The 13,728-nt window shown below is 41.5% G+C and overlaps 1 protein-coding gene across 2 annotated transcripts in view; it reads left to right on the plus strand.

Moving 5' to 3' along the window:
- LOC121630924 (signal-induced proliferation-associated 1-like protein 1) overlaps nucleotides 1–13,728 on the plus strand; it is a 36,066-nt gene that overhangs the window by 8,612 nt on the left and 13,726 nt on the right. For both annotated transcript variants that reach the window (XM_041971475.1, XM_041971477.1), the window contains exons 2-7: nucleotides 8,005–9,696; nucleotides 10,129–10,259; nucleotides 11,323–11,511; nucleotides 11,644–11,818; nucleotides 12,138–12,241; nucleotides 12,434–12,591. In XM_041971475.1, the coding sequence (XP_041827409.1) occupies nucleotides 8,226–9,696; nucleotides 10,129–10,259; nucleotides 11,323–11,511; nucleotides 11,644–11,818; nucleotides 12,138–12,241; nucleotides 12,434–12,591 (2,228 nt within the window). In that variant the 5' untranslated portion in view covers nucleotides 8,005–8,225. The remainder of the gene's footprint in view (nucleotides 1–8,004; nucleotides 9,697–10,128; nucleotides 10,260–11,322; nucleotides 11,512–11,643; nucleotides 11,819–12,137; nucleotides 12,242–12,433; nucleotides 12,592–13,728) is intronic.

The raw sequence follows: 13,728 nt of genomic DNA on the forward strand, positions 1-13,728 counted from the left end.
CTACAAAAAGTGGAGATATTTAGTGAAACTGTAATTGTAATACAAATATTGTTTTGCAAAGGGTGGATGTCACCCTGCATACTTTTTATAACAACCAGTACAAAGGGTAAATGAAAGGAATTGGTGTGAATTCTGAGGGCGAGGGGTTTGTTTAGAAATCCAAAGTACTTTTTTCTCAGCACACCACAGGGAAATTTTCCCACATAAATCACAAATCTTTTCCAGTAAGAAAAAATAGTGCAGTAGGTCGTTGAAAATGGGTACGCTGAGGAGTAGTGGTTGTCAGTGTGTTTTCTCTGTGGAACAGGATTGAGGTGAGTTTGTTAAGTTCAGTTTCTCTTAGTGGTTTTCACTTCTTCTGTGTTAGTCGAGCAGTCTGATATTGAACCCTGTTAGCCTGTCAGCAAGCTGAATTTTATAATGCGTTGAAACTGCAGTTGGCAAAGGACACAGATTTTTCTATATTCAGTAACAAAGCAGCAAAGCCTTCAAAGACCTCTTTTATATTAGTGTATAGCCAGATATAGATGAAAAGAAAAGGACTGCCTTTTGTCTTTTTCATCTGTCTGGAAATCTATAAAATATGCCCTTGGACATACTTTACTATGTGGTGAATCATGCAAAAGTTGTTGATGAACTTTGGGCTTTATTATCAGCTATTGGCAGCATGCCACCGGTTTAGTATTAAGTCATTTTTGCCATTCATACACACAGAAAACCCATTGGTGTTGATGACAACTTGTTAATATTAAACCTAAATCAGGGCTGCCTGATCTGGAAACCTGGTTTAAACCTTGAATTACATGAATGGCGTGTCCCTGTAGAGCTGTATGACACGTGGATGAGGGGATTCAGCTATTTAATTCAGGCGTGTTGGAGAAGGGATGCATATAAAAATTGCAGGATAGTAGCCCTCGAGAACTGGACTTGGGGCCCCCTGACGCAGATATTTGACCTTTTAAACCAGACTTTTGTACAAGGTTAATATCTGGTTTCTTCAGATGCAATCCAAGAAACCAAAGCTATTTTTACTGGCAACCCTTCTGGTCTGGTCTGAGTTTGTCTTTTTTTCTGCACAGTCTGACTTTAGGGTGAATTTGCTGGTACATCCTGGGAAATTTTCAGCTGTCTAACAGTTGGGAAATAGTGTTTTTTTTTTTTTTTTTTGTTTTGTTTTTTTTTTTGTTTTTTTTTAGATGCATTGCGATGAGGACCCGAACAATTCTGAATCAATGTACAAATGTTTAAAAATGTATTCTTCAACTTTTAATTAATAACAGGAGAACAAAAAAAAAAATGTGGATGTGCAGCACCCGGACTGTCTGTGGCGTGCACGTAACAAACACGATGGCTGAACGTAAAATCCGACCGGCAACCTCTGCATTAAAAGAATGTGGAAATACTTTAACGTGAATGTTTCGCTTCTTTTAGTCAGAAAGTCTGTTGAGTTTTGGAAGGTGTGAATGCACAAACGAGCTGTGATGCAGATCAAAGAAGAGAACTCTAGTTCGCCTGTAAACAAAGCTCTCCGTTAGCTTCAAGTGAACCAAATGCAAGAAACAAACTACAAACAAAGATCATTGTGGGTTCAAGACAAGGCATTGTGGGTAAACACAACCAAAACAAATGAACGTGTCAGATGATAAGTGGCTCTTGCCAGGAGAAATGTCTCACATTCAGATGAAAGATGTGAAAGAACAAGGTAAAGTTCTGATAGAAATATGGTCAACCCAAGACCAATAGCTCTGTGTTTTACTGTGATGTGCTGGAAACAGAAGTTGCCCTGCATTAACCAGTAGATGAAGGAGTTTTCTTCTTTGTTGTTTGTCATGACAAATATGAGAAACTTTGTTACGTGTTTCTACTTGGAAATCGTGAATGTTTTCCGGTTGTAAATGGTCTTTCTCATAGTAGAATGATGGACTCCAAACTCTTTAAAGAATTGCCATATAACCCCTCCTAGATTAATGGGCACCATCGATTGCATACCTAAAACAATTTCTGATGTCTTTCCTCCTTGGCATTGTGTTAACACATCCATAAATGCCAAAGACCTACAATGGAGCTAATGGAGGATGTGGTGGACTTTGCACATAGTTAATTTTAAATCTATTATTAGCATTAAGAAGAAGGGTTGTGTTGGTGCCCTTGCCTTGATTGCAGAAACCATAACTTGTATGATAAACATAAAAAAAAACTTCCTATTTTGACAAAGTTCTTCCAAAAATATTGTCTTAACCAGCTGTTTTTAATTAAACAAAGAGTCTTTTGGCTCTTGTGTTATGATTGTGTGTCATGAGTTACTAAAAATTCTCATGAGCCAAATCAACGGTCTTTAGTTAAAATTGTTTTTGTAAAATTTGTCGCCCTAGACGTTGTCATGTGCATACACAGAATAATAATAATACATTTTATTTGAAAACACCTGTCAAGACCCTCAAGGACACTTTACAAAATTAAAATAACATTTAAAACATATGCCAGGGCCTTTTGTCTCAGCATGTACCTGTCTTTGGGTTGCAGTAACTCACTTTCTCTAATTCAGTCTCAGGGTTGGATGCAGGCAGAAAGGGCAGAGAGAGGGAAAGTGCAGCCTAGAGCAGCCTTCCTCTTTTAAAACTCAGCTTCCAACTGGTGCAGTTCAGCAGCCAGGCAGCCAACTCATTAGAATTTTTTACATTCCTCTGCAGGCAGCAGCACACAGCTTTTCCAAAGCTCTCAACGACCCCAACTTCTATATTCTGATGACTGTCTGTCTGAACCATCTCTATGACAAATCATCTCTAAAAACATGTCTTAAGCAACTCCGTGTCAGTGTTTGTAGATTTTTAAATTACAAAACTTTACATAATGCTGGTGCTAGTATTTCATTATTTGAACTAATCAAATGTACTTGAAGTCTGTGACAGTGGACACTCTTCATTTATCACATTGTTTTTTGACAGATTGTCATAAACCAGTGAAATGGAGGTGGTTGTTCTGTAGCAGGATAAGTAGACCACCTAAGCTGTTAACCATGCAATTAGCTTTTTCTTTAACAAAGTAAATGGCCCTCTAGGAGTTAGACAAAAGCTTTCATTGTCAAACCTGTGGCCCAACCCAGATAATTAAAAGTGGTTTACCGGGTTTGCCATCACTTACTATAAACTATGTCAAGTGTCTAAAGTGTGTATTTATTCTGCTGTCTTTCCCATGTGAAACATTGGCAGAGTGCTTTGTGGATAAGAGGAGGGGAAGGATCTGGGACACCCTGCTGGAGATGATGGCAGTGAATATACTCTGGCTTTGGTCCAGAGCTGTCTTCTTGTGTAAAGCTGTGAGTGAAATTCACTTTGCCAGTGGTTAGCTCTGCCCATTACTCACTGAGCTGTGCTGCAGTGATAGCAAGAGGCCCAGAGTTAGGGCAGAGCTGCAGCAGCAGCACATCCTAGAACAATGGTCAGAATGAATGACGATACGCTGTCGCTGTTTTCTGAAGTGTCTCAACAACGCATAGTGTTTGTATTGTATGTGTGGTTACTGGAAGAATCTACCAGTCCAGATTTTATTACATTGTAGTGGTTTAATATATCTGCATCTGGTCTTGCATAGCTCCAAAACGCTCAGTGGAATTGTGCGATTATAAGTATTTGCCCAAACATGCCCTACTTCTCTTCCCTGCTCACACAGACGTTCACCATTTCCTCCGATGAAATTGGTGGAATTCCTGGATCTCGGTTCGCGGTTGGATGATGCTTGTGTCGTTTGTCTGCCAGCATGCCTGACTGTTTTTCCCTGGAGGTGTCAGATTCTCAGGTTTGCTCAATCACACGGGCAGGTTTGTGCCTGGTTCTCACCCAGATAAACGAATGAGAGGAGGGAACAGACATAAAAGAGTGGAAAAGAATGAGACAGATGGGGAAAGGGAATGGAGGAGAGGCTTTGTTACTTCCTCTGTGCCTCTTGTGCTTATAGATGACTACAGTTGGACAACACCTTTGTGAGTGTGCAGAGTCCTCAGTTTACCCCTTACTCCTCAGCCCTCCCTGCATGACAGGAAATGGTGTTGTGTAGGAGTCACTAAATTTCCTCTTTTACTACTCCAAGTCTCAGTCATCCAACCCAATCAGTCTCAGTCAAGTCAACTCAGTCAAGTATCAGTTAATTTGTATTGTAGCAGTGTGTTAGAGGATTACAAAAGAGCCAATCTATATTATTTATTTTTCTACCCAGTTGAGCCATTCCTGGACTTCCTCCATCTTAACACCCTCCTATTTTTTTAATGTGTCTGTTTCCCTCATTCCTAATCTGGATGGGACTTTGCTCTGCAGCTCCCCTTGCATTTAATTCATCTAATTTTCCAAGCAGGCCTCATATATACAGCCATAGTGAAGCTCCCGTGCCAGACAATTTTCAAAGACTTCACTGTGTTGGAATGGAGCCCCAGTTTTGCCCAAGCCAGCACAGAGGGACCTTTGTGCCTGCTGCCCAACAGCCCAGTCAGGCTTCAGAGCATGGAAAGATTAGGAGCCAGGGAGAACCAATGGACTAAATGGTAGGGTGCCTGTTTGAAAGCCAATGGTGTCAGGCAAACAGCCCCTTATCCCATTTAAGCACGCAGTAATTACAAGCTTGTAGGGCAATCCTTCAGCTCCTTTGTCTGGGCTTTGGTAACACTTGCTCAGTGTACTGGGAAGCTTCCCTCTCTGTTTGAAGACCCAGGATGAAGACTCTTTCTGCTTCAGCATGTTGCCCTTTCTCTCAGGGATAAGAAGTAGCCAAGCCAGCTCAGCAAAAATGACTCCCCACCAGCAGACCCTGTTTTTGAGAATGTCTAGCTATACAGATTTAGTCGTGATAGTTGACTCAGAATGTTCATGCTTCTGATTCATTATGTGAATCATCAGTCATACTGACTGACTGCTGTCTTCCAACTTTAATGCCATGTAATTTGTGTGTCTGCTATGTCACAAGATCCTGGAGGGCCCAGTGAGTAACTCAAACAGGCTCAGTCTGCATGGTGGCATGTTACTCTGACAGACACATGTGTCTCATCCCATAACAACATGTACCTTTTAAAGAGGTGCACCTTGATATCTTCAACCCTACATTTGCTTCTGTGCCATTGTTGTGACTATTTGAGCCAAGAGGTCAAAGCCCCAGTTACTGAAATTCAAATTAATCAAGTCAACAGGCTGAGTCTGTCTGGACATGTCCCACCAACCTGTGAGGAATAACAAAGATCCTTAAATAAATAGATCAGATAGGATGGGTTGGAACAAGACTGTGATGTGTTATAGATCTTTATATTTTTTTATCTTTTACTTTTCAGCCTGTTGCACAAACACATACAAAACACAATCAGTCCTTTTTATTCTGAGAAGACTATGAAGGAAGCCTGTCTGTGCAAGCAGTTTAGAGGCCTCTTTTCTGGGACATGTATTTGTGTGTCTGTGTGTGAGTATTGGTTCTCTTCATCTGTCTCTAAAACATAAGGGAACAAGGCCTAAAGCTCTGGGGCTGAACGTGCAATTTAACTTGCATTCTCTGACTATTTTCATTCCAAGATAAAGATGGTTTTAGTAGGACATGAATTAATCTTCTTTAATTAATCAAGTTTTTCTTATTCTGCTTAGAACAGTTAATCTACTATCATGCCCTAAAGAATTGACCCCCTTTCTTTTCAGTGAGTTGGGAAATCTTTGTTGTGTGAGATGAAAGATATTTGAGATATTTTCTTGTTGTTGTGCTTTTCTTTTTCTGTGGCAGCAGATTACTAAAGAGCACTAAAAGCACTTAGTTTATGAGTCATTTTCACACATAACTCTAGCCCAGAAATTTTAAGGATATTTTTCAAAGGGCACCGCTTATCTGAGCACCAATGGTCACAACATTCAGTTCAGAACTCTTGACTTTCTTCAACCAAATCCCAAGTTATAAATCAGAGTGAGACCACATGTAGGTAGTCCTCGAAACAAGTCATGATGAGCTAATGTGAGTGCTGCTGGTATTTGCTGTTTTATATATAGCTTTTCACTCATTTGTCAGTATTGCAGGGAACTCTAAATAAATGGACCACTGATACCAAAGTAAAAATAGTCATCATGAAAGAAACAGGAATTCATATCTGCTGTTCTTCACCTCTTGCAACCCAAAACATATTTTCTGAATCATGATCTGCTTCTTGCTCTACCAGACGTCACGCCACAATATTTCAAGGAGTGAGAAAGTGTCTCTTATGTGAGCACAGAAAACTGCAGAAAAAGTCTGGACCTGAATCTTCAGAAATTCTCCAGAAATGTGCCAAAACAGCTTTACATGAATGTTAAATCAAAGGCATCATAGTGGCCTTGCAAGTTAACAATGATATTATCTAACCATCAATTCTGATTTTAAACCAAATGAAATAGGAGAGCCCAGTGATTAGGAAGATTAACACTAAAGAGTTGGATGCACCAGTACCATATTATATAGAGGGATAAAATGTGCAAAAAAAGTACAAAAAATTTGTGGATTGCAATTTTTATGACATTTAATCTGCAAAAAGTTCATGAAGGGGCACGCCCCTAACCTTGAAGTTTTCCATCCTGGGTCTGAATTGGACAATCAAATGCAAAACAGCATTTTGCATTGCCATTACTGTGTGTTGGTGGTTGAGGATTCAACAATACTTTTCTTTTTACACAATATTAGAGCTGCAGCAGACTGGTTCTCTGCTGAGTAAAATGTGCAGGTTTAGAGATTTGTTTTCATAAAACACAGTTCTGAGCCGGTTGACTGAGGATGCTTTGCCTGAGGCATTTCTAAAAACTGAATCATCTGCACTGCAGAGCCTTGAGACTTTAGTCCTGCTGTCTTTACTTGACTTGTAAATTGGTGCTGGTATATCAAACAAACCGTTTTGTCTAGGGAATATTTGACCCATCTCAGAAATGATTGTACCACTGTGGCAATGTTAAAAGGTACTCTGCATACTCCTCTGAGAAAGTGCTTTTTTTTTTCTTTGAATGGACAAACATACATTTCATTACTTTTATATTTCTGAAGTCAAGCATAATGACTTATTTCTGCTGAGTCTCTGCATACAGCTGGACCTGATGTTTTGATGCTGTGTGAAGGTGGCTGTGCTGTAGGCCTGTCACACTGCACTCATGGCTGGTGGCTAATGTGATCACAGCCACAGCCTGGCAGAGGCAAGTGAGAGAAGAGGCTTAATCTCCCTCAGTGTCTCACTGCCAAATTGGCTTGATTTGTCAGGCATCGCCCACTTTCCAGATGACTTTCAAAGCTTTTTGCTTTTTGATGTGTAGCTTGGCATAGTTGATCTCAACAACTGCAATTCAGCTGTATTAATCAGTAATGTATGACTGCTAAAGGGGCACATGAGATGACTAATTGTTTATTAAATCAACAGCAAGGTCTTTTTATGTTTGGATAAATTAACTTATAAAGGGGAATCATTTCACATAGACCTTGGAGGGAAAATTACATAAATTAGCCTCTTTATTTTTTTTTTCACCTTAGTTCTTATGATGTATTTATTTGAAAAGTCACTTATCAGAAACCAAGCTTTTCATTAACTTTTCATTGTCCATAAAAACTTGCCATAGAGGAAAAAAGATGTCAATGTTCTACAGGCAGGTTTGTTTATCCAAGACACCACGTTTGTTTTATACTTGCTGCTGCAAGGAAAATTAGCATGTTTGTAAAGATGTTCTCTGAAAAGATGTCCTGTTTTCTAGCAGTTGACAGTGTTCTTTTATTAGACGTCCTGAAGCCACACCACAGCTAAACAACTAGATGTACTTTTGATGAGCATAAAATATGAGGAATCTTCAAAGTGATACTAAATAGGTGGGAAGCTGTTTCCCACACCAAGATCTAATTTCAGCAACTTGGTTTCAGATATTTTGTTTTATTTATCTTTGGGGAGTTTTGTGATTCACCTCATAGATGAATTATGATTTTCTCCAGAGAATATTACTACATGGCGCTAACTGTTGTTTGCTTTCCATTTCTTTTTAGGGTTCCATGTTTGGAGGAAAATATGCCAATGGGGAGGATCGCTGCATTACATGCAAACCTGAGTGCTGAAGAGCTCTCTTGCCTCGTCACTCGTTGATCTAGACAATCAAATTTCTCATGAAGTCAGGGAGCAGCATCTCATCCCAAAGGCAGCCATGTCCATCTGCTAAGTGCCTTTAGCCTTCGGCACTGGAGTGAAGACCAGCCTGAAGCGCCCATCCATGGAGCGCACTGTTGGAGGTTCTATTCCTGCCACGAATGAATTTTTCACTGGCCACCTCCGATTCGTCAATGGAGGGGCTTTGCCAACCCGCACAGACAATGTCCATGCCACTGTGAGTACAGGAGTGCCTAAAATGGGTGTTCGGGCTCGGGTGGCTGATTGGCCCCCAAGGAAAGAAGCTCCAGGAGTTTTGTGGCATTCATCTCCTGAGACTGAAAAACCTGGTGTGCCCCTTGTTGGTAAAAGTCATATTAAGTTGGGTTCTGTTTTGAGTCCTCAGGATTCATCGATGCTACGTAACATTCACAACACTCTAAAGAGCCGAACCCAAGCCCAGGCTAACAATTACAGCCCTGACACACGTTACCTGGCGCCTGCAGACTACAGAGGCCCTGCACATAAAAACCCACGGCAGAGACGCATCCGTCAGCGCAGCAATAGCGACATGACTATTAGCGAGATGGAAGGCAGTGGAGACAGTGGAGAAGACTGGGGTTCTTCACCAGGAGCCAAATGGTCCCCTCTTCATCGTGAATATGGCAGCACATCCTCTATAGATCAACATGGAGTATCTGGTGAGAGCTTCTTTGAAATGCTTAAGGGATATCAAGGGGGCAAAGTTGACCAGCGTAGTCCTGCTCCAGAAAAACTGGAGGACATGCTAAATATTGGCGCAAGGCAGGGAATCATAGACCTTCAGGAGGGTGTCACAGATGACCATACTCCTAAACCCAAGGACAAAGACAAGCATCCAAAAAGACGCACCAAGTCTGAGACAGGCGGTGAGTCTATATTTCGAAAACTTAGGAGTGTTCGAGGCGAGTTGGACTCCCCAAGAGTAGGATCTGACTTAGAGGAAGGCCGGACAGATGACACAGGTCCCACTCTGAAGCCCTGGCTGTGTCAGAAAGGCTTTTCCCACTATGACGTTCAGAGCATGCTTTTTGACCTTCACGAAGTTATCCAGCTGCGGCAGACTGCAGTCAAAAGGAAAAACACCACCACTGGCGCATCTGCTGCTGCCGTAGCCTCGGCTACCTCCACTCTATCATCCACCCACAGTCTGCCTTACAGCTCCCCTAGTGGCAGCCAGGAAGAGCTCAGTTCTAGAGACAGTCCAAGCCTGGACGCAGGAGACGAACAGAGCAACGAAATGCTGCTAAGCTGCCCCTGCTTCCGCAACGAAATTGGTGCTGATGGAAATAGGAGGGGCAGGTTAGGAGCAGGTGGAGCAGGGTATCACGGACTTGTGAGTGGTGGAGTAGGAAATAGTAGCGGCTCAGGGACCCTTTCTGGGGAAGGCAACATGTATGAAACATCTGTGAGCACACATTGCACCAATGCTGGAGTAGCAGTTCTCGAGGGATCGAAGGAGGGACTTACCACACTCAGTGAAAAGGGCAAACAGTACATTGTGGAGCATGTGGACCTGGGAGCCTACTATTACAGGAAGTTCTTTTACCTTAGAGGTGAGGTGCTTGTAACTTTATTTATCCTTACATGAATATTAAATTGTGGATCTGTACATAGCATTGAAAATTGAACAGCAAAATTCACAATATCAACATTGCCAAGATAGCATTCCACAAAAGGTCTGCTTTTGTGGATGTATTTTAAGTAACAGGCATGCACTGGTGCAAAAGTGGAATACACCCTTCAGTAATACACTTGCTATTAGCATTACATATTGAAGTATTTGTCTTTAAATTGCAGCATTTAGCAATGATGCTGGAAAGCATGTTTGACTTATTGTGCAGCCCTATTTTAAAGTTTTGTTTTATTATTTTAATTTATTTTGAATGGTTTTATTCTAATTTCCCTTTGGGGAATAATAAAGTATTTTTCATTTAATTTAGGCAGGGATGCTGGGTATTATTAAACATGGTACTTCTATACTTCAGATCACTGGAACTACTTTGGGATAGATGAAGCGCTGGGTCCAGTTGCAGTTAGCCTGCGAAGAGAGAAGCTGGAGGAAGATAAGGAGCATGGACAGCAATATAACTACCGCCTCATCTTCAGAACCAGTGAGGTCAGACATACAGTAATCTGTAAATGGTATTTTAACAAAATAGATTGTTAAATTTTCATTTTATTAATGTGATGATGAAATTATTTTGCTTGACAATGATAAAATATTTTTTTTTAGAGTTGTTAGATTCAAACACAAAGCTCAGTGTTTATGTGTTAGATCAACTTATTACTTTGCACACTGCATTCATAAGACCAGTTAAAGGCAACACAAGTCTCAGTTCATGTTTTTTTTTATTTATTTTTTTATTATTATGCAACCTTCCCCTAAGCAATTCAGCTGTCTTCCCAGATGCCAGCAAAGGGTGAAGAAACTTCAGGAAGTGCATTCATCCTCGAGCCTCCAAGGCCTATCAGCAACTTAGAAACGCTGTGTGGAGAGGTTTACCTCCCTGCTGAAGTAAAATTCATATTTTTGTGTTAGTGTTTGATATACTCTTAAGTGTTTAGCTTGGGAAGTGTTGTTTAACGTTTTTAGCTACAGGGTTTATTGGCATGCATTCCCAGACAGAGGGCAAAGGTATGCGCCTGAGGTTGTTTGTTGTGGACTGAGGCAGGACAGGTGCATGTGATTAAAACCTCACAGGTTAGGAGTACCTAAGCGCCCCAACCCCCTCATCCAAACATAAGAACACAGGTCCATTGTAAAGACAGACTCAGCATAGCCTCCAGCTTGCAGGAGAGAGAACGTCTCTGTCGGTTCCAGCTGCTTACAATAGCTAAATGATTGAGTTCAGTCCCAGAGCTCCGCACAATGCACACTTTGTGAAGCCAGAATATGTGAACAAGCTCTCCCACCTCTTCTTCCTCACTTGTACTCGTTACCAAAAGCTTTGAGTCATAATTGTTTTATGTCAACTACTTTAAAGTTGAAATAAGACGTTGGTGTTACTTTAAGAACCTCTGGTTTCTTTTTTTGGTTTCTTTTTTTACATGTTTTGCTATCAGTGTGTTTGATCTAAAAGAGAAAGTTCAAAGCACATCAAAAATTCCTGAGGTGCATTCAGTCCCTTCTCACACTCCTCACTGTAATCTCCTCTTTATCTCCATCTTCATCCTTCCAGCTGATAACACTTCGAGGTTCAATTCTGGAGGACGCAGTGCCTTCCACCTCTAAGCATGCCACCACCCGAGGGCTGCCCATCAAAGAGGTACTGGAGTACCTTCTCCCTGAGCTGGATCTGTCCTGCCTCAGACTGGCTCTTAACACACCCAAAGTCACTGAGCAGCTGATGAAACTGGACGAACAAGGGGTAGGAGGAAAACACCGGATATACAACTATTTACTGATCGGAGAAAGGGAGTTTGTTTTTGTCAGTTCGCATAAGGTGGCCTGTGACAGAAATATTGTGTGTGTGTGTGTGTGTTTTTCTGCTGGTCTCCAGCTCAGTTTTCAGGTGAAGGTGGGCGTGATGTATTGCCGAGCAGGGCAGAGCACAGAGGAGGAAATGTACAACAACGAGACAGCAGGGCCCGCCCTGGAAGAATTCCTCCAGCTGCTGGGGGAGAAGGTCCGACTCAAGGGCTTCACCAAGTACAGAGCCCAGCTGGACACCAAAAGTAACCACTCCCAGACACACTCATATGACATATACACAGAGCGCTTTTTATATACACTTCATAGTTGTTGTACTTTGCCCTTTTATCATTGTCAAACAAAAACTAAAAGGGTTCCACTTACAAGGTGCATGAATTAAACAGTTAATTGTTCTTTATTATGAACATAAATTATGACAGGCTTACATTGATCCACAGTTCACTGTTGTCCAGTTGTTTGAGCTGTGGTGAAACAGCATCCTGTTATGTATGGAGTGAGAGAAATTGATCACATTTGTCATTTTACAGAGGGTCTCAAAATGAATTGCTTTTTTTCCTGCAGCGGATTCCACGGGCACTCACTCTCTGTACACTTCGTATAAGGACTATGAGATCATGTTTCATGTGTCAACTCTACTGCCTTACACACCCAACAACAGACAACAGGTAAAGATGGAGAGCATGTCCTAACCCTAATAGATGCACCAAAGAAAACCTGAAAGAGTCTACTGTTCAGAGGAATGCCTGTTGACTTTTAGCTCAGGAATCAGATGTAGTTTCATTTCAAAGACCAGAACGTTCCAAATGCTTTCACTTTCACAGGTCATACTTCTCTAATGAAATGTTATTGTTTTCCAGCTGCTGAGGAAGCGACACATTGGAAACGACATTGTCACCATTGTGTTCCAGGAGCCGGGAGCTCACCCCTTCACCCCCAGAGCCATTCGATCTCACTTTCAGCATGTTTTCATTGTCGTACGAGTACACAACCCCTGCTCTGACAACACATGCTACAGGTGGGTCTTTGCATGTGATCAACAGAGGTTACAGCAGCAGAATGACATATAAATGTGATGCAGTGAGCATCTCATTGAGCTGAGGTGTTTAGCTAAAAGTAAGATGACAGCAATGAAAATAAATCTTTATATATATATTTATATATATATATGTGTGTGTGTGTATATGTGCCATATTTCGTAGTAACCAGAAACAATGCAGCCTTGTGACAATTTAAGGTAAACCAGACGGACCAAACTCATGGATGGCCCATCTTTGTGCAGAGCTGGACCCTTAAAAGCTGCAGAGGGGTTTTTGCTGTTTTAATCCAGGTAGCTGCAGTAACATTAAGACAAAAAGCATTGACTGCAAGGCATTGGTGAAACATAAAAGCCTTTTGTCTCACTGCTGCCCCATAGACTGTATGTTAGAGTCTAACTATGAAGAAAGATAAATTAGGCTGATTCCAGTAAAAAGCAGACTCTGCTTTGCTGTCAAATTGATTTTTGTTCCTTTTTGCTGGCTTATTCTTGGCCATGTGATGATCAGATTCCAACTTTGTGACATTACCACTTATTTAATACCAGCCCACTGCACTTGCACTTTCTGTGCTCCGAAAGCATAGATATTATACACACATAGTTGCTCTCTGTCACTCCTGTGTTTCCATTTCTCCATTTTACCTCGTTCTCATGCTTAGTTGCATTCAGTGCACACAGTTACACACTTATGCACACATTTTTCCCCACTTGTACACTAATTCACTCAAAGACTCACTCTTCTCACACTTGTATAATACAACCTTCCCCCTCTCCGACCTCCTCCTCTCCCTGCCTGCCACTTTGCCTCTGGGCAGCATGAGTCGAAGTGGTCTGAAGGAGTTAGCCGCATGCACATGAAGTGCTCTCTTCACCCGCACATGCGTGTGAGTAGGGAGGACTGTGATGACCTGTATTCCGCAGACCTCTCAGAGTCCACCTCTGGTGTGGATGGGACCACCCTGGGTCTCTCACACCAGTGCCACAATAATTTATTTTGAGCCCTTCTTTTTTGTATTTTGTTTGTGCCAAAGCTTTTTTTATGGTGACCTGGGAGTTCCATTCTTCAGTTTGCTTTTTATCCAAAGGGATCAACTTTTGTTTTATACTCTGGAAAAG

Source organism: Melanotaenia boesemani, chromosome 20, assembly GCF_017639745.1.
Source record: "Melanotaenia boesemani isolate fMelBoe1 chromosome 20, fMelBoe1.pri, whole genome shotgun sequence".
Taxonomy (NCBI): Eukaryota; Metazoa; Chordata; class Actinopteri; order Atheriniformes; family Melanotaeniidae; genus Melanotaenia; species Melanotaenia boesemani.